General features: G+C 40.7%; 1 protein-coding gene across 1 annotated transcript in view; it reads right to left on the reverse strand.

The window, feature by feature from the left end:
• Positions 1 to 13,887, reverse strand: part of ASB15 (ankyrin repeat and SOCS box containing 15) — a 37,448-nt gene extending 23,561 nt beyond the window's left edge. The window contains exons 1-5 of the mRNA XM_015561760.1: positions 13,851 to 13,887; positions 8,249 to 8,319; positions 2,399 to 2,507; positions 788 to 840; positions 575 to 706 (exon numbers count right to left, since the gene is read on the reverse strand). Coding sequence (XP_015417246.1) covers positions 575 to 706; positions 788 to 840; positions 2,399 to 2,505 — 292 coding nt within the window. The 5' untranslated portion in view covers positions 2,506 to 2,507; positions 8,249 to 8,319; positions 13,851 to 13,887. The remainder of the gene's footprint in view (positions 1 to 574; positions 707 to 787; positions 841 to 2,398; positions 2,508 to 8,248; positions 8,320 to 13,850) is intronic.
• Between the last annotated feature and the right edge of the window lie 11,526 nt (positions 13,888 to 25,413).

Here is a 25,413-nt window from a genome sequence, read left to right on the forward strand (position 1 = left end):
AATGCTTCCTCTCCCTCTCTAATCAATAAACAGTCTGGCCTGTATGGCTCAGTGGTTGAGAATCAACCTATGAACCAGGAGGTCATATGCCTGGGTTGCATGCTTGATCCCCAATATGGGGTGTGCAACAGGCAGCCGATTGATGATTCTCTCTCATCACTGATGTTTCTATCTCTCCCTTTCTCTTTCTCTCTGAAATCAACAAAAATATTTTAAAAATAAAGATAAAATAATAAAATCAATAAACATATTATCCTTGGTCAAGGGTTAAAAAAAGATTTATATTCAAATCAATTAATTCATGATATATACAAACTTCTATCACTTTTAGGCGATTAACCATATTTTCCAGCCAACCTGTGTCACAGTCTTAGAAAGATGCAAAGGTGAGGCCGGAGACTCACAAAATGTGCTAATTTCTGTACCCTACGTTTAAAACATGGGTATTGCCTTTTCTCAGTGTCAAATAATATTTTATTCTGCTTCTTCTTTTTGCTTGTTACATTCATTGACAACACTCCCAACATCTACATTCTTGCTTCAGTTTGGTCAAAGAGGCTTGATGTTCTCTTACCATCCAGGACAATTTCGAGTATTTGTTGAATGGGCTGAACAACAGCTTCATGCAGGGGAAACCATCCTCTTTCATCCGCTTCATCTAATGCGTATTTATATTTCACATACTCCTGGAGCTCAAGAATGTGGCCTAAGGTAAACACATGGGCTGGTAAGTCTGTCCAGGCAAGATGGGATCTCTACTTCATCCCACTGTAGGCAAGGCACTCACCATGTTTTATGGCCTCTACAAGTTTTCTGTTTTGATCACTTAGTGGTACAAATCTGCCAGAGAAAGAAACATAAGCCATAATTATAAAAGTGAAATACTCTGAGGAACCAACATTTCAATCTATATTGAGTTCTGAAGATAATTTTAATAATCAAGATTTTAAGGAAATGCACACAGCTGATATCCTCCGCTTAAAAATGCAATGACTCAGAGTCAGATATAGAGTATATTTATGATACACTAGGCGCAGGACCATTAGTGAAGATGATAAACTGTAAGATTATAACACCGTCTCTCAAATGAGTGCCAAGCAACGAAGGAGTAAACAACTGGAGGCAGCGTCAGGAGAACTGGGCTCGGGCTTTGTGTTTTGTGACTCTGGGGAGGCCAATGAGCCTTTTTGAGTGGTGGTTCTTCATCTGTAATGCGCTGGGAGTAAAAGAAAGGTCCCTAAGACTTCTTCCCATTTGCAAAATTCTATGCTCAATAAATGTTCGCTGCTTTAAACATAATAATTGCTAATTAATGATGGCTCCTTTGGGGGCTTATGATCCACCCCGCATGATGAGTTAGTCTTAACTCATCCACAAGTGAAAACAGGCTGAGCATTTACAGAGCAAACGCCCAGTTACCAGGCCAGTAGGTCAGGATTTCCAGCCTCATGGCATTTCTCTGGGGTGAATTTATTCAAAGGAAACAAAGCATTTCATAACGAATTGATTTAACGTTATCAAGCAGAAACATTTGCTGCCATCCTAGGGCTGGGAATGCTTTCCCGGGAACTCTAAAGTTCTAAAACCTGTTGAAGACATAGAGAAACATTAAAGAGGCCAGGAATTTAAATGTAATATGTCCATTTTTTAAAAGCTCAGAAACAATAATTTACAGCACTGAATTTATCCCAAAGCACTACTAAGTTTCAAAATATTATTATAATAGAATGTAAAAGCAAACTAGTCAGAAGAATAATGTGTGTTGTTCAAGACAGAAATCTATATTTGCAGTTTTAGACTCTATAACCCTTGCTAACATAAAACACCAATTTTGTGTATCATTTGTTAACTCCGGTCACTTGAAAAGTAGATAATGAAATAGGTTCTGGTTTATATATTACTTCTCCATATATTATAGAAGCCCTCAACCCTTTCCCCATTCATTGAACATACGGGCTAGGTGGGCTAGCATTACTCTTCATATTTTAAAGATGCAAATATAGAATACATTACTTATATTAGTAAAGGTTGCCTGAGTCAGTAGCAGAACGGGCTCTAGAATATACAGAACAGACCTCTGTATACCTATCAACATTAGTTGTATGAACTGTACTTGCAAATTTGTTTAAATTTATTGTCCTTTTCATTCCATTAATTTAGAAAATAGGCAATCATGCACAACCGAATTCAACTAGAAATTTCCCCTCCAGGTTATTTCCATCTTCTGCCTGAGCGGGGATCTGTGGAAGGTCAGACTGATGAACCTATCACAGTGGCCCTTGTAAAGCTGTTTGAGCATTTTCCTGGAGGAAGAGTCAGGAAACAGCATTTATTTCATCTTACAACTGAATGATTGTCGTAAAGAAATTTTGTTGAGGACGGTCAAGTTGATTGTTACCTTTCAGGATACAATTCAGTCTTGCTGGCTTCAATGGATTCTTGAATACTGAGCTGAATATCATAACTTGTAAGATTGTCTTCATCGGGGTCATCATTACTATCCATGACTAAATATAATTGTGAAAAAAGCAATTTCTTATTATCAGCAAATGACACAGGACACCATATAAAGTTAACATGAAAGATGCAAAATGAAAAACTAAAATGTGTTTACCTTTCTCCATTTAACAAATACAAATGCATTAGTTAACATTTTAATCCATATTGGTTATGAAGTCCATTCTAATTTTTGAACCTTTATTTTTTATTTTTTAAAAATGTATTTTATTGATTTTTTACAGAGAGGAAAGGAGAGGGATAGAGAGTCAGAAACATCGATGAGAGAGAAACATCCATCAGCTGCCTCCCGCACACCCTTACTGAAGATGTGCCCGCAACCCAGGTACATGCCCCTGACCGGAATTGAACCTGGGACTCCTCATTCCACAGGCCAGCGCTCTAGCCACTGAGCCAACCTGGTCAGGGCCAAACCTTTAATTACCTGTCTTTTGGGTATCTGTATTTTCTAATTTTGACTTTCTTTTCAGTAATGACTACAGCTGGGCTTATAAGAATTCACTTTTCCCACATTTCCGACTTATAAGAATTTTGGCCTATCCGTTTCCTCAAGACACAGCGCATTGGAAGTTTAAAACTCTAATCCAGAAGTAAGATAATGGCAGGAATAGAGAACAGTGAACCTTTCCCATTCTTTACTCATGATTTTGTGTCTGCTGTACTTGCTTATTTGTTGATTACTAGTAGTTCCTTTGCTCACACCAGCAGTGGTTTGAGTTGGCTGCCTTGAGTTGCAGTTACGTTTTTTGAGGTGAAGGGTTCTCTCTCACTCATCTCTGCTTCCCCTACTGTTCTAGAATGTGCTGGGTACAGGAAAGATTCTCAATGAATATGTGTTGAATTAAAGTAGAGAGAACAGAACATCACAAATGCAGTGCCCTCGTCTTGCCTTCAGGAAATGTGAAGCATTGAGATAAGAGTCATCTTAACTCCATCCCCAGACTAAAGACCAGCCCTCTGTGGTCTAGACATTCCTTCCCGCTGCACAGTTATCCATTAGAAGCCACTGCCCTTGACTAGTCCCTCTCCTCTGAAGATATAAAAATGTAGCTTACTTATCGTTGCCTTATTTCTTCCAAATATCAAATTAGAAGAGGGAGTGTCTCTCATTACTATTGGGTCAGTTGTTTTATCTTAGAAATGTAGCTAAGTGTAGAAATCCAAATAGTCCTCCAGCTAGGTTGATTGATCAATATGAAATTATTTGAGAGTAGTGATACTTTTCAGGACAAAATGTATTTATATTATAGTGTGTGTTTTCAAGGTGAAAACAAAACAAAAAACCAAACAACTCAAAATATTATTCTGTGGGCAATTTCCAAACACAAAAATTGTTTACCTTATCTCATGGCTCAAGGTTAGATAAGCTCAAACATTAAAGACAGTTCTATTCATGCTGATAGTCAAGGACCCTGACGCACACAGGCTGCACACCAGTAGATCACATCATTATGATTTTATTGTTCATTGTTCTGCATTACTATCAGCTGGAAACAAAGGAGAGAATAGTGATAGCGGGCACTCCACTGAACATATTTTCTCACACCATGATATCTCAGTCTACTCAAAAGGCTAACATGTGCCCTAGGGATTCTAGTCAACAAATAGATTCAAGTGATATTTTATTTGTTATTGTTTACTCTTTCATTGTCTCTCTGTTCCCCCTAGAATGTAATCCAATAAGACGAGAGAATTAGCCTGTATCGCCAGTGCCTAGAGAAGCATCAGCTCATGATTTATGGACTCTAAATGCATATTGAATGAATGAATGAATGAATGAATGAATGAACACTAACATAATCTAAGCTCTGCTTTATCCTTAGAACTGACTATCTTCCTTAGGTATGCAGTCTTTCTTCCAACTAAACAAATTTGATTGCCCACTCTGCACTTGGCTTCATTTTTTGCACTTTTCTGCTTTCATACCTTACTCCTCTGCACTTACAAGCCTTAATTGTTCCATGCCCATGGCCCTCACTGCCTCAAACCTGGCTTGAGATGTTCTTCGTACAAAACCCCTTGCTGAAATTCTCCAATTCCTCTCTGGCCTTCTTTATCTGTGTGTATCTCCTTTTATATAATATTTTTCCCCCAACATCTGGACTTGCAATCATTGTGTACTTGCTTTGCAAGTTCCTCACGTATTTGTGTTTTGTATTTTCACTTGGACAATTAGTCTCATGAGTAAAAACAAACTTTCTTTTTCCTTTATGTCTCCTCTCTCTACTCCACTCCTAGTCAACCATAGCAAATTGCTATCGCAGTGGTCACCGGAGAAAATGTGTTGACTCACTAGTAGTGGAAAGCACTGAGTCCTTCAGACAGCACAATTAGATGATGAAGTTAAGCCTGTGGCATTGCCTGTTGCCTTTCTCACTAACATCACTGTGGTGATAGGGGATTGCATGGCTCTGGGATTAGTAATGAGATACAGGGCCTTTCACCTATTTAAATCACTGGCTTAACTCTAAAGCTGTTTGAAATTTGGGCTTCCAGGACATGAGATACTACAAACTCCTTAGAGAACTGAGTTGATCTGTGGAAAGTTTTTTTTTAAATGTCCTTTTAAGTACCACCAGAAGGAAGTTATCTAAGACTTTCCACTGCTTTGTATCCCTAATGACAGCAGGGTAGAAACGATGAGGAAACTACTACTACTTAAAGCAATCCCCACCTAACACACAAGCTGACTCCATCCTTTTACTGAAAGCTTAAGATGAAGGGACAATCTGTGTGCAGGTGCCCTAATGTATCAGAGAGACAAGGCTGCATCACTGGAATGGGTCTAGAGACATTAAGACGCAATGACAATGGACTACAAGGCTGTAAAAATGAAGGAACTCGTCATTTGCAACAGCATGAATGGACCTGGAGAGTAATAAAACAACCCCCACCTAACACAAGCTGTCTCCATCCTTTTACTGAAAGCTTAAAGAGAAGGGACGATCTGTGTGCAGGTGCCCTAATGTGTCAGAGAGACGAGGCTACATCACTGGAATGGGTCTAGGCAGGGGTGGGCAAACTTTTTGACTCGAGGGCCACAATGGGTTCTTAAACTGGACCGGAGGGCCGAAACAAAAGCATGGGTGTAGTGTTTGTGTGAACTAATATAAATTCAAAGTAAACATCATTACATAAAAGGGTACGGTCTTTTTTTTCAATAGTTTTATTCATTTCAAACGGGCTGGATCCGGGCCGCAGGCCGTAGCTTGCCCACAGCTGATAGAGACATTAAGACACAATGACAATGGACTACAAGGCAGTAAAAAGGAAGGAACTTGTCATTTGCAACTGTGTGAATGGACCTGGAGAGTACTATGCTAAGCAAAATAAGCCAGTCAGGGAAAGATAACTACCACAGGACCTCACTCATATGTGGAATCTAACGAACAAAATAAACTGATTAACAAAATAGGTCCAGAGACATAGAAGCATGGAACAGACGGATGAATCACAGAGGGGAGGGAAGGAGAGTGGAGGGAACAGGAAGAGATTAGCCAAAGAACATATGTGCATATATGCTTAACCCATGGACACAGATAATAATGTGGTGAAATATTTTAATTGATTTCAGACAGGAACAGAGAGGGGGAGAGAGAGATAGAAACATCAATGGTGAAAGAGAATCATTGATCAGCTGCCTCCTGCATGCCCCACACTGGGGATAGAGCCCGCAATCCGGGCATGTGCCCTGACCAGGAATGGAACGGTGACCCTCTGGTTCATAGGTCAATGCTCCACCACTGAGCCACGCCTGCCAGGCTGCCAACAATGTTTAAGTAAAATACCAGCCAGGTACCTGAGGAAAGGCCAAATACTCTTGACATCCTATTTACAGGTGCCCCACTCCTCTGTCTGGCAAAATTCACTGACCCTTTCTAAATAATAGTTTGCCAATCCTGTTCTGAAAAAGCCCACTACTTATTTATTCTCCACAAGTAGCTGGTGTACAACATAACTGGGACAATCCGATTGGACAGTGAGCCACTTCGTTTAAAGCACTGGTCAGCCTTGCTTTGATGAAAGCACTGTGTTTTCTCCACACATGTGTTTTCTGAAGCTTCGTGTATGCCAGGTAACGAGCCATTAAATTAAGGATTCTCGGACGCGAAATGTGTTATTCAGATGTCAATAGTTATTACTTTACAGATGGGCTGAGTAAAATCCTAGCTTTAGGTAGTGGGAAAGAGAGTGGGTGATCGTGTACGTTTTAGATTCTCTTGGGTAATAATAAAAATGGTGATTATAATGATAGCCATAAATTACTGAGTGATCATGTCGTTTTCAGCACCGTGCATAGCACTTTGCACACACCGCCTTGCTTTAAATCCTCCAGTTACACTTTTAAGAATTATAGATTCATCGTGCATAAGTGGAAATTTGGGTTTCAAGAGGTTAAAAAACCCACCCAATGTCGCAGAGCTAAAAAGTACGAGTCTGGACAGGTGCCCTTGTGTTTAAGATCTTTCCGAAGCTGCAGGAAAACAACCCACACGCAGTCTGTTGCCCTTAAAAAGAAAACACTCTGATCTCGCTCTTAACAGCCAGTCTTGATGACAATGACTTCCAAAAATAAAAAATAGCTTCCAGGACACACAAATCTTTCTCTTCGGGTCCATGTGATAAGCCTTTGAGCTTCGGACGGTCCGAGGTGTCCTAGATTTGCCTTCGTTCTGTACTTTTGTTTTGGAGTCTACACATTACAGTCTGAAAAATAGGATCAGCATGCCAGCTGGTGCCTGACCCAAGTGGTCAGGAGGTCGGACGATGTTGCAAGGTATGATGCAGGAGGCAACCTGGGTACATGCACTAGTAACCTCTCTGCCCTAGACTCTCTAAACTACCTCTAATCTGTGATCTGTGATAACAGCAAACTGTTGATAAGTTTGTGAGGCCCCTCGGAGCTTCCCTTGAAGCCTGGGAGCTCCCACAGAACAGGACCGACCAAGGGCAAATATGACTTTGTTCCCTATGGATTGTTTATTTCCAATGACATCCAAATCCGTTTAGCCCATTCACCCTCGCACTCTGTCTTGAGCAAAACAAAAATGAAATCATTTCTGTGAGTCCTAAACAGGGCTGGCCTTCCTGGAGTGGCCCTAGCCGGTTTGGCTCAGTGGATAGAGTGTTGGCCTGCAGATGTACTAAAGGGTCCCGGATTCAATTTCGGTCAAGGGCACATGCCTGGGTTGGAGATCAATCCCCAGTAGGGGGCGTGCAGGAGGCAGCTGAACAATGATTCTCTCTCATTACTGATGTTTCTATCCCTCTCTCCCTCTCCCTTCCTCTCTGAAATTAGTAATTATTTCTTTTTTTTAAAGACGAGTTCCTGGAGTGGACCATTGCTTCCATGTTGCAGGGAAGGGCTTTGCGTCCGTAATGTAACACTGCCCCCCACACCTATCACATCAGTGTCATTCTGTTACATCAGTCAGAGGTTCTCTCCAGGAGAGCGTATAGTTCCATCTTCCAGAGTCCCTTTCTGATAGCCCCAGGGCAGAATCAGAATCTGTTGGAACAGTTCAGTGGGAGGGGATGATGGCAGAGGGTCTAAGACTGAGTCCAGTGGGAGGTGGTAAGAGAGGAGAAGAAAAGAGCAATACGGTAACACTTGATTCTGCTCACAGTTTTCTACAAAGGCCAGCCCCAGCCAAACCCTGCCGTTCTGCAGGGGGCGCAGGTTCTGCTGTGTGGAAGGGGAGACCCTGACGCCCTGAGGAATTTCCTTTACCTTAACCGTCTCTGGCCCTTGAGTGAGGAGTTCTTCTGCTGAAGGTCCCAAGAGTTTCATCAGGATCTGTCCTGTGAGAGGAACAGCAATAATTAAAGAGCATTTCCATTTTCCGGTTTTGTTAAGGCAATATAATTATATACAAACAATGGGCATCCTCATTTTCTGCATTTTGACCATCCATTTGTATAATGTTAAAGACATATTGAAGTCAATATAAAAAATATGTTGTAATAACTTTGGTTTGTATTTGGTGGCTACACACTTAGCTTTTCCAGATCCTTCGTTTTTTCAGCACAAGCGGCAAGTCAAATAAAGGGCTTCAGAGTCAACTAGTCCCCAAGAGATGTCAAAGAGAGGCGACACTGTCAGACCCAGGTCCCACCCCACAGGCACCAGCGACTGCTATTTACAAGCCAGGAGTGACAGCCATTCCCTCTCCATGGTATTTGCCTTTTCTTTTCTTTTTCCTCCGGGTGAAATGTTTTATTTTTATTTTTCAATTACAGTTTACATTCAATATTATTTTTTGTTGTTTTCAGGAGTGCAGCATAGTGGTCAGACAATTCCCTATGTTACAAAGTGCCCCCTCCCCGCCCCCCGATATTCCAAGTACCTACCTGGCACCATACATGGCGATTGCAATAAATATGACTGACTGTATTCCTATGCTGTACTTTGCGTCCCGGTGACTGGTTTGTAACTACCAGTTTGTACTTCTTAATCTCTTCACCTTTTCCACCCAACCCCCCAACCCCCTCCTCTCTGGCAGCCCATCAGCCTAAAGAACAAAATAAACCAACAAACAAAATGGAAACAGACTCATAGGCGCAGAGACCAGACTGATGGTATTTGCCTTTTCCATTAGAGAGACATCCTGTGGATAACAGAGAGAACTAGACCAGTTCAAACAGCATCTTTAACAACACCTCTTGTTCTGCTAAATCTCTCTCTCTCGCTCTCTCTCTCCCCCAGGAAACAAAATTGGATGATCAGATATATACCACTGTGAAAGTCAGCAAAAGGATAGATTAACCTTGTGTTTTCTTTCTCTGTCATACGTATGTTTTTTGCCAAGTTCACTTCTAATTTTGGGACTGCATTAACTGAGGCTTAATTTCTAAGTAAATACACTAGTGATACACACTGTCATACTAGTTTAACTTGTATACGGTTTCATATTATAAAATTAGACATTTTCAGTCTCCACTATTGATTCCCAAGTCAAATTCACCCATGACAGAGATGTTGGAAGATGCATGCTAGCTTTTGAAAATGACACATAGAACAGAAAGAGGCTTTAGATTCACAAGAATGAGATTTCTTAGGAAATGGAAATGTAGACTAGAAAAGAATAGAGTAAACATGGCCCATGAAGAGACAAAATATGAATAAATGTGCCCTATCACTTCTAGGATGATAATATGATTTTTAAAAAGCCCAACACTTTGTCTGTGCTTTTTAATCTAGGAATCTTATAAAAATAATCAGAGATATGGAAAAAGATTTGTGTGTGAAAATGTTCATCCCAGCCATATTTAAACTGACAACACATTAGAAACAATATAATCCCTAGCTGGTTTGGCTCGGTGGATAGAGCGTCAACCTGCGGACTGAAGGGTCCCGAGTCCCGAATTCAATTCCGGTCGAGGGCTTGATCCCCAGTGGGGGGCGTGCAAGAGGCAGCCGATCAATGATTCTCTCTCATCATGGATGTTTCTATCTCTCTCTCCCTCTCCCTTCCTTTCTGAAATCAATAAAAATATATTTTTTAAAAAGAAACAATATAAAACGTCCAACAAGAGGGAATTTGTATAAGACAGTATTGTATACCTAAACAATGGAAAACTATATAGTCATTAAAATTCATATCCTTGAAGACTATTCAATGCCAGGGAGAAAGCTTGGTGTGTGAGAACGATGCTCATTTAATCAGCTACATGACCAGCTACTTTGATTGACTTTATGGAGCCAGAGCTTACAGGGTCTTCCAGCAACTGGCCTGGCATCTGGCTCATAGGCCGACTCTTAGGGGTGGAGAGATAGGCCACTTACGGACAAGCCAGGCACCTTGGTGACATTGGGAAGAGTGGAAATTGATCAAATTTGTAGTCAAGAAGGCGAAACCTGGTGGAGGGAGAGTCTTGGATTGAGGAAAAGCAGGAATCTGAACAACGGATTCACCTGAGCCATCTAAGCCTTTTCATTATCTAAGTTATTGTGTCTGTCTGCATGGCCCCGAAAGTATTTTCCACTAATTAGTGTGTAGCAGCTCTGGAGCAAGGTGGGGCCAATACAGACAATAAAACAGCTACATTTGGTTTACACAACTGAGTTGTAGAGTAAAAAATGCTCTGACTGCATCCAATAGCTACAATAACAATACAAATTCAGTATCTTGAGACCTTCATAAAAACTATTGCATACGCATACATGTATATGCATTTGAAAATGTACATCCATATATTCATCTAGATATATATACTCTCTCTAAAAATATTTGTTCCTGGGCATGGTGTATTTTGTGTTCCTGTCTGGTGCTCAAATCAAATCATTGTCTGCTTGAAATTCAGTCAAAAAATAATGAGCCTTCGCATTTCTTCATGTTTATTTTGAATTCATGTTCGGGCCATTGATTTCTGCTGGAGACAGGTGAGTGTGGTAGTTGAACCTTCGTTCAAATCCTGCCCTCCCAGAGTAGCTGCCTCCTTAGCTGTGTCTGGCATGTGGCAGGTAGTCAATAAACATTACTGTTAATATTCTGGGACTGCACCCCTCCGGAGTGGGAAAGTAGCATTTTAAAGCGCGTTGGGCAGGTTTAGCTCTGGTCCTCACCCTTGAACAGGCACTCTGACACATTCATCATTTCCCCTCCTCCCTTTCCTCTCAAATCACTTCACTTCAGAGTTAAAGATCATGGGGTAGCTTCACCTGGAAATTCCACGTACACAGGCCCCAACAAGTATTTCCCAGGCTCAGCTCGAACACCAAAGTGGCAAGAAGCTTGCTGTATCTCACACTGTCCTTCATCGTTGGCAAGCTTTAACAACGAGGACGAGCATTGAAGTTGAACCATCTCCTCAAATCCTTGCTCTATGACGTGGGTATGCCTCAGAGCCGCCCTGAGAAAATGCTGTTCCTCTGCCACAGGAGAACCTTTACACATCTCCCACGAAGGCTGGCAGGTCTCCACGGGGCCTTCTCCTCCCGCGGCTGGACATGCGTCCTTCCTGTGACGTGGGTTCACCTCTTTCTACAATCTTGAATGCTTCCCTGTAAACATACCTCTTTAAATCCATCACTTTCTAAAAGAGGCTCTGGGCCATGGGCTCTGACGGCAGCTACAGTCAAATAAACACAACATTAAGCGGGGTGACCATCTCCTTCTCCCCAGACACCATGGATCTGTCAATGTAGCCCAAGCTCAGATTAATTGGGGGACTGTCATGCTACACACTTGATTCAAATCCTACAAGTCATATTTCCCTCCACATTATAGCAGTGCAATTCTATAATAGAATTTATTTAAATTTATTACACTTTCTTTCTTTTTTTGGATTTGACCTTTATTATCGTCTGCTAAGATCTAATGCAGTGGTTCTCAACCTTCTGGCCCTTTTAAAAAATATATATATTTTATTGATTTTTTACAGAGAGGAAGGGAGAGGGATAGAGAGTTAGAAACATCGATGAGAGAGAAACATCGATCAGCTGACTCCTGCAAAAAAGGCGACCCCTGTGAAAGGATTGTTTGACCGCCAAGGGGGTCGCGACCCACAGGTTGAGAACCGCTGATCTAATGCATTTTCTATTCCTCCAAGTAGTGTTCTATTTGCAGATCTATTTGCATGTTTTCTCTATGACTATCTGCTCCTTAATGATGATAAATGTTGAACAGAAATTGGCATAGGACAGAGGCCTTCAGGTTGATCCATTGTTTAGCACCCTTCAAGAAAATATGTTTATCCAGGTACAAATCCTCCCAAAGACACCAACATTTGTATTAATGTTTCCTTTCCAATAATAAGACCAACATCAAGAGATACTTCCAAATACCTTGTTGAAATACAGATGCACCTTATCTACATCACCCTTCTCTAAGCTAGTATTAATGTTTCCTTTTCAATAACAAGTCCAACATCAAGAGATACTTCCGAATACCTTGTTGAAATGCAGATGCACCTTATCTACATCACCCTTCTCTAAGTAAAAAATACAAAGGAGAAGAGTTGACCCACCAGCTCTCAGTGATTAGATTTTTTTCTAAGGATTTTCAGAACATCCTATCTGCTCACTCAAAAACAGGTATTCAATGTCTGCTATGTTCTAGTCACAATGCTAGACACAAGGCTCCATGCCCTCCGGGAGTTTGCTGCCCTTAAATAATGCGTTCTAGATCTTACCCACAAACAACATTAATCTCTTCCCTCCTCTCCTTTCCAAAGTTTTTGCAGAGTCAAGCTCACCATAGGTGCTCAATAAATATTTGTTATTGAATTTGATAATTATTATAAGTAATATCTGTTGAGTGCTTACCTGTGACATGCATTATGCTGAGCACATTAAATAGATTGTTATTTAATTTCTACAACACACTTTCACCTCGTTTTACAGATGAGAAAACTAAGTGAGGCACAGAGTGGTTAGGTAACTTACCATGCAGTCATTTGATATTAGAGCAACACAGGTTTAACCACTACAGTACATGACTCAGCTACTCTCATGGAATTAATGAAAAGAGGGTCTCACCTTGTAATCCTAATATTCATAAGCCTCAGAAAAAGTTTTGAAAGGGTTTAAGCAAACAACCAGCAAACCTATCAGACAACTCCAGTAGAAATATAAATATATTAGATAAATTTTCATTTGAAGTATTCTCATAAAAACAGCAGAAGCCTAAAATTATATTTTATGACAATTATGTCCTCATCACAAAGCAGTGTTAGAACTTCCGTGTCCATATCACTGCTATTGCATAGAAATAATTTTATTTTAGATTTAGATGCTTTCTTAGAAGTTATCTGTTCATTTAAGAGCCAGATGGGTGATGGTATCAGATAAATTCTAAGGACTTTCCAACTTCAAGATTCTATTATTTAATTTGCAGAAGCAAATTTTTAATTCTATTGAGTTCCTTTTCTTCTAATTTAAAAGAATTTAAAGAATTTTTGATCTGAATAAAAAGCATCCATCTTTTACTATAGGTGATAAAAAGGCCTACATAGAAATTTATTTTAGTTATTGATAATAATCATTCAACTTTTTTTTTTAGAAACTAGGGCCAGCTAACACCCTTCCATAGTATGTATATTGACCCTTCCTATAAACATATTTATTCTTGATCCATTTTTCTCACGATGCTATTGTTTATTGTGATGAATAACTATATAACTGAGTTAATACTCTATAAACAAACAAAACAACCCTGGCTTTATTCTATAATTAAAAAGGCCCTAGACAGGCAAACCGACAGTGATCAATTGGAAAGAAAGTAATGAGGAACTACTGTAATATGTATTTCCATCTGTTTCAAATATTCTTAATACCAAACTACGTAATACGCTATTTGGTGAGGAACAGATCGAATATTTCATAATCTCACCTTCTGGAATGATCGCCGTGTCATTCTTATCCAGGGCCTTGCCTTCCTAAACCAGAGGAAGTGCCTTGGAGCCAATGTGTCCCTCTGTGTATCTAAAATTAAGTGCCCAGTTGGTGGTTAAATTAAGATCTGACCTTGTACAACCGAAACCTAAGTGGCTCTTGGCACACAGTGAAGTATTACCCATGACTTCTCTAGACGCTTCATCAAAAGAAACACAGACCCGCAAAGGTACAATAAGATTATCTGTGTCCCGATTGGTTCAAGGAACTCTCCTGGAGACAAATGATCCGCTAACCCAGCTGCAATGAGGGTTCCTGCGGGAGGAACAAAGCAGGACCCCCTGCATAGAATTAAACCATATTTTTCAGCCAGTTGTTCTAGAGACATGACATCTGTGAGGCTGCACCTGCAGACCCAAGTCCACTCTCCATCAATTTTAACTCACACTACTTCTCATTCTTTATCTTTCAGACTCATGTGAAATCTGAGTGCGATCTCATTGTCATACAAATTCACTGTCTTTCCTTTGATTTGCATTTAATAGCTGTCAATGTGAGGTGCAGATCGGGTATGACAGTCAGTGGCATCTAATCTGATCAAGAATCTTTAGGTCAGCCGAAACCGGTTTGGCTCAGTGGATGGAGCGATCAAGAATCTTTAGGTCAGATTATAGAACAGTATATTCTAAAGAAAGTGAGCAGCCTATCCGAAGCAAGCAGAAAATCAGCATTTACATTGGGGAGAGTTGTTTGTTTTCTGTTTAAAAACCCAGTAAGTTAGTGTCTTCACTGATTTTCTAATGAAAATAACCAGCCTTAGATTTGTTTTGACGTGGTCATGCTTGGATTAACTCGGGCCACAGTCAGCATTCACAGGGCCATCTGGCTTCTGTCCCCACCACTCCACTAAAGCAATTCTTCTTAAGGGTCTCAGTGACCTCCCAGTGTCTAGGTTGATCACCACTTTTTGTTTCGTATTTTGCAGGCCCTCTTTTGGATTTGCTGCCCTTGGTCCCTTCCGTTTTCCTGAAACTCTTCACTCCTAGGGTTAGAGGAGCACCATATGCTTTTGTTTTCCTTCTTATCTCTCTGACCCATTCCTTTTACTTGGTGTTAATGAATAAACACATGCATTATCATGAGCTTAGCAGTTTTATTTCAAAATTTGGGAAACCTTAATCAGAGGACCTAACTCTTCTTTGCGATAGAAGAGGTTGTATTTATTGGAGCAAACCTCAAGAAATATTTTGTATTTATGCTGCTATTGACCGTGTCTTGAAAAAGTCAAGGTTGAAGGTTATAATTATTTTATAATTACTAATCTAATTTGGGATTTTTCAATAAAGAACTCTTCTAAAAGCAACCAGTATTGTGACGTTCTTTGGTTTTTTACAATACTTTAAAAGACTTACAATATTAAAAATTCATATGAAGAATTAGAGTATAATGCAATTTATGAGAAAAATGTATACTCAACATTTTAAAATGTGGTTCAGCACATTTCAGGAACATTTCTGCTCTTAGACCAATCAACTTGTGCCTGTTTTATCCATTTATAGAACAGTTATTATATATATCCTTATATCATAAAATATTTAAAATAATGGTTGCCCTAGCTCAGTGATGGCCAACCTTTTGAGCTCGGCGTGTCAGCATTTTGAAAAACCCTAACTTAACTCTGGTGCCGTGTCACATACAGAAATTTTTTGATATTTGCGACCATAGTAAAACAAAGATGTATATTTTTGATATTTATTTTATATATTTAAATGCCATTTAATAAAGAAAAATCAACCAAAAAAATGAGTTCGCGTGTCACCTCTGACATGCGTGTCATAGGTTCGCCATCACTGCCCTAGCTGGTTTGGCTCAGTGAATAAAGCATCAGCCTGCGGACTGAAGGGTCCCGGGCCCAATTCTGATCAAGGGCACATGCCCGGGTTGCCGGCTCTATCCCCAGTAGGGGGCGTGCAGGAGGCAGCCGATTAGTGATTCTCTTTCATCATTGATGTGTCTATTCCTCTCTCCCTCTCCCTTCCTCTCTGAAATCAATTTTTAAAAATTTATAAAATAATGCTTAAAAATAAGACAAAAAGGAAAGCCTGTGTGATAAATAAATGAAAATATGTTACTGATGACATAGCCCTATGAACAAGCTTTGTTTTACCACCTACTATCTCTGTCATGTTAGATTTGTTATTTAAATTTTCTGTCTCAATTTATTCATCTGTAAATTGGAAGTGATAGTAAGAATGATAATAACCATAATAATGAAAATAACAGTAATCCAATGCACATGGTACCCACTATTTTTATGAAGTCTATCCCTCAAGTAGTTAATCATCTACTAGTATAAATACACAATAAAGCATGCATTGAGTAATTCAAATGTTTAAAAGAATATCTGTTCATAATGTTAATAAGCACTTCCACATTTGCCTATTTTGGAAGTTGGCTTTTCCTGCTGGTTTTCTCAAAGTGCAAACAAGGTATATCAGATTTTTTAACACTGCCTCTGGTTCCTTTGGGACCCTCTGGTGAGGGGGCGTGTCAGGGAGGGGTGTGACCAAGCAGTGAAGGACTATTGAATAAGACTATTGTTCTGAGGAAGGTACAATAATAACACTAACATCCAAATACATGTCGCTTCTATCTATATATAGCAAGAAATGCATGTCCTGTTTTAAAGTGATAATTATAGCAACTGATAATAGTCTTAGGTTGAAATGGCTGGACCACAGTGTTAGAGGCACTGTCCCTGGAACCACCCATTTTTTATTTTTGGAACAAGCCATTTGGGTAGCATTGTACCTGAACTTCCAGGGAGCAATGAAGTGTCTGGTCTCCATGTTTAAAGGCACCTGCAGCTGTTATACATCTCACTTGCCCACAGGTGCTCTGCATTCCTTAAAACATGTATGGGGCACGCAGGCCTTTGACTGAATTAAAAATACAGCTCCTGCTATAGTCAGCCATACAATCACATCCACCCCCACACAAAAGGTTTTATCATATTCCTTTCTGATCCAGCCCATTTTTAAAATTATCATTATCATTATTATTTTAATCCTCACCTGACTATATCTTTTCCATTGATGTTTAGAGAGAGTGGAAGAGAGGCAGAGAAGAAGGAGAGAGAGAAACACTGGTGTGAGAGAGACACATCAGTTGGTTGCCTCCCACACATGCCCAGTCTGGGGAGGGGATGGAACCTGCAACTCAGGTAAGTGCCCTTGACCGGAATTGAACCTGGGAACCTTCCATTCGAAGACTGGTGCTCTACCCACTGAGCAAAACCAGCTAGGGCCCTTTCTTTCTTCTATTCTTTCCCTGCTCTGCTCCATTCTCTCAACACATCGTTGCTAGCAGCTATATCTCATATGACTCTCCATGAGAGTCATTGCCAGCTTGGGGCCTCCCTTCCAGGGCTCCCTAAAGTAGGATTTAGGGAATAGGGAGAAGTTCCCTTTCCTATTTGAATAAATTTGTTTCTGTAACCATTGAACAAGGCTAAACCATTTATTTTTCAGAATGTTTAACCTGTAAAAGTGAATCTCAAAGAGGGGATATTAGTACACAATTCAAATGCAAGATTATTTGAGTTTGTTGTTCAGATCATTAAATCCGACAATTAAAAACTGCAGCCAGAGAAGTGCTCACACACTCATATACCCATCTATTCCTTCACTGATATCATACTATTTTAATTATTACAGCTTCATAGAATGATGTGGTATTTGGGAGGGCAAGTCCTCCCTCATAATTTTTCTTTAAAAATATTTTTATTTCACACATTATCTCTTTCAGATATAGAATTGTGACTACGACTAGATTCATTTAGGAAGAGTTGACATGTCTAAATATTTAATACCACCCCTCCCCCGGAATATGGTATGTCTCAATTTATTAAAAACTTCTCTTCAAACTTATATATACAGTATCATAATTTTTATTTGTCTTGTCTATCTATTTATTCCTTCGTATCTTGTAATTTTGATTTCTTTGGGAATAGAATTGTTTTTCCTAGGTACATTTCAATTGGTTATTTCTGGCACATTGAAAGCTAGCACTCTTCGTATATTTCTTTTGTTTCAGTTGCCATTTAAGACCTCTTATTTGTTCTAATAATTTTAGGTTGATGTTGTCTTGCATTCTTGACATTCTGTACACAGTGCTGAGTGGTCAGAAATCGTATGAGGAACATTACACTAGCGTGTTAGGGGGGAAACAGAGATTCTATGATGAAACATTTAGATCAAATCATTAGTATGTTAACACTAACGCCAGGTATAATTTCTAAGGAGTGCTGGTTCTCATGCTTGGCTCTCATTGGAGTCACCGGGGAGCTGTAGGAAATGCTGTTGCCTCAGCCCCTCCCCAGATGCTCTAATTCTTGGCCAGGAGGACACTGAAGGCTCTTCAGGTGATTCTAACGTGTTGCCAAGTTGGAACCACATCTATGTATAGAGTGATCTAATATAAAAATTTTGCAGTTTCTTTCATTTCCAATTGTTAACTTCGCTCTTTGATTTTCCTAACTCCTGATTTTAAAGAAAAGCATATTTTAAAATATGTATTCATTCTTATTTAGTGTTACCATCGTTCCTTCACTTATACAAGTACTTTCTGAACAGTAGTATGTGCCAGCTGAACTGTCTGGCTACTCAGGATCCAGCAATGAATACAACATATTCCCACCTAACCTGCAGGGATTTTTCTCTGTTTGTGAGGGGGAGGCCAGGGAAAGAAAAACATATTTTAAAATATTTATTCATTCTTACTTAGTGTTACAATCACTCCTTCACTTATTCAACAAGTACTTTCTGAACAGTAGTATGTGTCAGCTGAACTGTCTGGCTACTCAGGATCCAGCAATGAATACAACATATTCCCACCTAAGCTGCAGGGATTTTTCTCTGTTTGTGAGGGGGAGGCCAGGATGGAGCCTAAGCATTCTGAATGATGGACTTGCCTTTAACTATGATGAAAAAGGTGTCAGAGGAGCAGTTTTGAGAGGAGGAATAGGAGCTCGGCCTGGATTGTACAAAGCTTGACACACCTATGGAAGTCCAAGAGGAGCTTTGTGAGGCCAAGCTTAGGGGGCAAGTCTGACCTGGAGACATAAGTTAGTGATAGTTAAAGCCATGAGGCCAGATAAGTTTATGAAACCAGCATGTGGAGACAAAAATAAAGACATTCAGGGGACAAGCCCTGGGATTAAGCAATGAGACACAGGGAAGAAAACTATTTGCAGTAGAAAGGAGGGATCAACTGTATCAAATTCTGCTGCTAGCTCAAGTACGATGAGGACTAAGAACTAACCAGTGAATTTAACAACACATAGGTTTGTTTTATTCCAGAATCATCCAGTATGAGGAAGAAGTACAATATTCCTGTGTTTAGGAAATTGTTAGAAATGTTACTTTCTTTTTCTATGCCTTTTCTCTTTGTAGTGTCCCTTAACTCCTTTTGTTTCCCTTATTTATAAATGATAGCCACTGATTTGTAAAAGTCAGTTATTTTCATGTTTATACTAACAACTATATTAGAATAAAAAGAATCTTCTATCCATATATATGCTAAGTATCTAATATGCTGTGTCCAACTGCTTAACCAGTTGCTATGATGTGCACTGACCACCAGGAGGCAGATGCTCCAACCAGTAGGTTAGCTTGCTGCTGGGGTCTGGCCAATTGAGACTGGGTGAGATGGGGCCCGATACACCCTGGAGTCCTCCCGTGGTCCCTCCCCAGCTGGCTGACCCCCATTGGCTCTGATCAGGATTGGGTGAGACGGCCCCAATCAGCCCCAACCAGCCCCAATTGGGACTGGGAGAGATGGGCCAGACACGCCCTGGAGCCAACCTCCTGTGGTCCCCACCGGGGCTGGCCGCACCTGGGGTGACACTGGGGTCTGAAGGGTGTCTGCGGAGTGAGCGAAGTTCCTCCAGCAGATGGGGTCCCTCAGCCTGGCTTGCGGGGACTGGCCTGGCCTGCAGGAATCATCCCCTGAGGGGTCCCACAATGTGAGAGGGCACTCTGCAAAATTGCTGTCACTCAGGAGCTCCTGCATTGAGCGTCTGCCCCCTGGTGGTCAGTGCATGTCATCCCTACCAGCCAGTCAGGAATTTAAAATTATCTTATTACAATTTCTTAGCATATCATTACACCCACAACCACAGCAAGTGGCTGAGGGGGTTGGCAGGATTTGGGGAGCGGCTTAGAATTTTGCACTCGTGGTTTTCAATTCCAGCTTCTCCTTCGGGCTGCTCACTTTCCCACGATATCTTCTCAAATGACATAAGGTCAACAGAAAGTGCCAAGAAACAGTCTTTCCTCTCTGGATCCTCTGTTTCTCAGCTGAAATATTGAAATTAGGCCTGGAATTAGAAGAGCTCTGATTAACCTTTCAATTTTAAGAATCTATAATGCTATCATTTTATGTTTTATGACCTAAACATTTGTTAATGGAAAAACATTCAAACCTGTAATGAATTTTTGTGGTTTTATTTGAGCCAAACTGTGGACAATTGCTGGGAAGCAGAATCTCAATGGATTGGGATAATGCTCCGGAGAACGGCAGGTCTTCACCTTGTTTTATACATTACAATCAAAGGAGGAGACATAAGTGGGTCCCAGGAAATCCACTGGTGATAGATTAGGGAGGCGGAAGCAAGCAAAGGGGGTGGGGGGAGGTAGCTGTGGGATTGGATAAAAAGTAAATTGATAGACTCGTACTTCTTTTACTTAGGTGGGTGCAGGATAGTTAACAGTTAACATGATAACAATAACAATGAAGGAATTTATGGTCTCTGACCTTGTGCCCAGATGCATTTGGCTGTGCCCTGCAGGGTCTGGAAAAAGGGAAGTTACAAGTTACCCTGACGTTTCACAAGTATGTTATCTCGGATGCAAAAAGACAATAGGTTCAGTTAAGGTAAATATTGACCTTTATCAGGGAAGACACTGGCCTAGGACATGATACCCACTATAAACTGCTTTTAGTTCAAGTTTTAATTTTAGACCATCCTTGTGGTTACTTTAGGTCTTTGAGTTTGCAAAATTGCCATGCAGGCCTTCCCTGAGCTAGTCAGGTTAGCATGTGGCCATTTTTTTCGTCCACATATTCCTTACTTTTAAAGTTCCATCTCTTTGCCTTATATCTTTAATTTAAAAGAGGCCAATAAATTAATTCTTTTTAAAAATATTTTGTATTAATTTCAGAGAGGAAAGGAGACCAAGAGAGAGTGAGAGAGAGAGAGAGAGAGAGAAATATCAATGATGAGAGAGAATCATTGATCAGCTGCCTCCTGCACGCCTTCTACCAGGGATTGAGCCCGCAACTCTGGCACGTGCCCTGATCGGGAATCGAACCATGACCTCCTGGTTCATAGGTTGATGCTCAACCACTGAACAACACCAACCGGGCTAAATTAATTCTTAAGGTTCACACCAGTTTTTTTCACAATCCTGAATTATTTCTGACTAACCTAAATTAGGTATATTCCCCTTTTAATAAAACTACAGTCATTTATTGGCCAGGCATGAATTTTTTAGCTACTATGTGCCAGGTACAATGATAATATTAAACAAGGCAGTTCTCATTCTCAACTGAGAAGATAAAGAGATGAGCAAAAGGAGGTGATATTTAGCTTCCAGAGAGTGCGACAAAAAATGCGCCACAGAGAAGATAAAGGCATGAGTTAAGGCGGATGAGAAGGACATTTTGGGATAATCTGCTAGTAAAAAGGGACAGGCATTCCCCGAAGAGGAAATGCACACAGGTGTGAGGGAGAATGGCCTATGTCAGTGGTCAGCAAACTCAGTAGTCAACAGAACCAAATATCAACAGTACAACGATTGAAATTTCTTTTGAGAGCCAAATTTTTTAAACTTAAACTCTATAGGTAGGTACATTGTTATTAACTTAATTAGGCTTAGGAAGAGCCACACTCAAGGGGCCAAAGAGCCGCATGTAGCTCACGAGCCGCAGTTTGCCGACCACGGGCCTATGTGGGGGGAATTATGAACACTTATGATAGCTGGTCACAGAATGCGTTGGGGAACGAACCTACAGTAAATGAGCAGGAGAGTTAGGCGGGAGTCAGAATATGGGGACATTATACAGTGAACCAGGGGATTTGGGGTTTTATTTTATTTCTTCCTCTGGTGAGAAATTGCTTTATCCCTGGGGTAACCTGGGGTTGGCGGTATCTCTGCCTTCAGAATACAGGCCGTGTGTACAGTCTGAATATTCTGAATACATGCTCCGTTTGGGTATTCTAACGTAACCTCGCCTCTCATGTTCACCTCTCATCCTTTCCATGAAGACATCATCTTCAAAGACGTGAAAGGAGTTTTGTCCCTCAAGTGTTCTGCATCTGAGAAACACTGCCCGAAGCAAGAGGAAGCCATGGGAGCAGTTCAGGCAAAAACATCATGACCCATTTTAACAACTTCTCCTCTCGCTTCTCATTTGCAGATCTTTTACCATTAAAACCGAGATGTAGTTTTTGTTCCAAATTACTAGAAGGTATTCCATCTATACATGGCTGTGGAGCAGCAGCACAGTTTTTGCCCCAGCGCTGCCCAGAATGCATGGCTGGGGCGGTTAAAAAAAAAAACTCTTTACAGTGTGTTAATCATTTGCTTTACTTAGAGAGCTCATTTACATTGTTTTAAATGGTGTGCAGAAGTCTTTTTAAAAATTATCCTTGATATCTCTTATTTTCTTCTCAAAGGGCGACAGAAAGGGAGAAAATTTGCAAACATATATGGTACATTCACAACTGGACTTAAATAGCAAAAAAATAAATAAATAAATAGATAACATTGTCATTTTATGAGGTAGCAAAAAAAATAACATTGTCATTTTATGAGGAAATTTATTACATAATTTCCTAAGTAGCAAGTAATCCTCATAATTTGGATAGCGGAACCAGCTATAATTGTTAAAAAATATTCATCGTGCTCTGTTAGCCGTGATTGTTTTATTCTGATTGAAGAAGGCACATTCTAGCCTGGCTGGCAGTTACACACGGGACCTGGGAGCGCACCTGGAAATGCAGCCCATCCTCTTCATCAGGGAGCTGCCTATTATCAAGAAAAGATTAACAACCTGTTGCAGAAACCAGAGCCGTCAGCCCTTTGAAGACTCTACTAACCTGTTAACGGCCCATTTGGCACACCCTGTGGCTACTTCTCCATCTAATCTACTCAATATAAGCAGCTGGCTTCTGATGGGGTGCTGAGCAGATTTTTGCGGGTGATCTGCTGCCCCCCTGTACTGCCGGCACGATTAGAATAAATACTCATATATGATTCAATCATGTCTCTGCTTAATTGGCTCAAGTAGGGACAGGCAGCACAGACCCATTGATTGTCCAGTTACAATGTGATGTATACAAGTTTGATTAAAAGACTTCTCAGAATGTATCCTTTGTGTAGCAAAGCTCACAGGTTCTTTAGAACTAGATAAGTTTAAGAAAATAGAAATAATGAAAATACAGCCTTATCACTTAAGCTGGGCAGAATCCTCTTCCTTCGACATGCCGATGAGGTGTCCAGAGAATAATCTTTTAGAACTGCAGAGCTGAAATATCACATCCTGCCTCCACTCTCAGACAGCAACAACGCCCAAGAGGCCAAACAGTAAAATGATGCTGTTAGTTGGTAATTTAATTACTGAGGATATTCCTTTTTTTTTTTTTTCAATTCAATGTGTTTGGAAGTTAATGGAGTTTCTGGGAGAATGATTTCTTGGAGCAGTGTTTACATATACTGTGCAACACTCGTGCTCTGAGAAGGAAGTAACACCTACCTCCTCGCCCACAAAGAGCTGAAGAAAGCCCCTGGGCCACAGGCACCACCTGGCTATTGCCTGAGTTGTCAGTAAGTAAAAGCCATTTCTAAATGGAGGTCAGTTCTGCCCAAACAAGCTGAAGTCTGTGCCTACATGACAGACAGCACCACCTAGTGGGAGGAGAGTCACACAGGAATGGACGCCCAATGGTTGCTTTCCAATTCTCTATTTTGAACTGTGTTCTAAGACTGAGGTGTGCATTGTGAATCCATTGTTCTCTCTTCATAACAAATGTAACCAGATGTCTCAGACTAACCCTCAACACTGGGTTTTGGAGTGGTTTGTCAGCTAATAATTATAATAATGGCCATATTTATTGAGTCCTTGTTATAACCACACATTATGCTAAGCTCCTCCCCCCCCCACCCCCCTACACACCGCTGGCTTCTGTGCACAGTTGTGCAGGTGGCACCTGAATAAGGATGCTGGGGTGAAGGGGCCAGGGGGCTGAAATTCATCTTCCTCTCTGCTCACTGACACAAGTGCCCTGGTGAAGGGCTGTATAACCTGGAGAGGGCCAACATTTTCTAAATTGCATAAAGATGCTCTGTAATGTAGTCCTGGTCGTGTATTTGCCTTAATTCACATTTAATCCTCATAGCATTCTTGCAAAGTAGATGTGATGTTATCATGGCCTTTTTTTCCCAGGAGGAAAACTTCCTTACAAGATTAAGTAAATTGCCCAAGGTCACAAAGTTAGTGAGAAGCAGGGCTATAATTTGAACCCAGTCAGGCTTGACTATATGTTAGAGGTCTCTTGGGTCGCTCGCGCACATGCGCGTGCATACATGCATGCATACGTGTGTGTGTGTGTGTGTGTCTACATGTAGAACCACTGCCCTCCCCATTTCCATGCTGAGGTGAGACATGCTGTGCAATGCCTTCCCACTACAGAGTAGCCCCTGTTCAAATGGCCCAAAGTAGACGCAAGCTCAGAGCTGCCCCTGTGCCTGGCAAGCTTGATTGTGATATCTGCTCTGCTCAGCGATTCAAGCAACCCAACTAGTAGCCAAACCAAGACTGTATCGAGCACTGCATTAGAGAATTGGGGATTGCCATGCACCTCAAGACTTCACCAGCTACTGTAACATGATTTAACATCGACTTAATATTACCAACCTGGTCATCAAAGTTATGTATTCTGTGTTAGCTCAAAGTATATAACCAACCCCATGTCTTCTTAAGGTTTGTAAATTGATCCTGTGCTTTCATCTCTGGCCAAGTTCTCATTACGTTTGAACAGCCTACCTTGGGAGTAAGGAGTGCTGACACTGGCAGTAAAACCACACATGGCTGTTTGAAGCAAATTGAGAGAGACCATCAGACCAAAGGGAGCGAGCCTGAGTGGGAGCTGTGGTGACTCCTTTTCAGCCCTCTCCCCTTATTCCCATTTGCTTTTCTCAAGAGACACTGCATGTCTATACTCCCTCTGGGAATTTCCCTCCTCCCAAATTCCTACCAACTCCCTATAGGAATCACTGGCTTGACTAGAAATGTTAGATGGGTTTTTGAGGATAGGAGTCTCCCATTTTCTTGAGTTGCTGGCATTTGAATAAACCACTTTCCTTCTCATCAGTGATGATTTCAGCATTATCTGGTTTGAAAAATAGGGTATTTCCTCCCAATCCTAATGGGGTGTCCTGTATCTAATCTAGTGTGTCCAAATAAGTATGTCACCTTTGTAGGAGCAAATGATATAT

The sequence above is a fragment of the Myotis davidii genome, unplaced genomic scaffold (assembly GCF_000327345.1).
Source record: "Myotis davidii unplaced genomic scaffold, ASM32734v1 scaffold997, whole genome shotgun sequence".
Taxonomy (NCBI): domain Eukaryota; kingdom Metazoa; phylum Chordata; class Mammalia; order Chiroptera; family Vespertilionidae; genus Myotis; species Myotis davidii.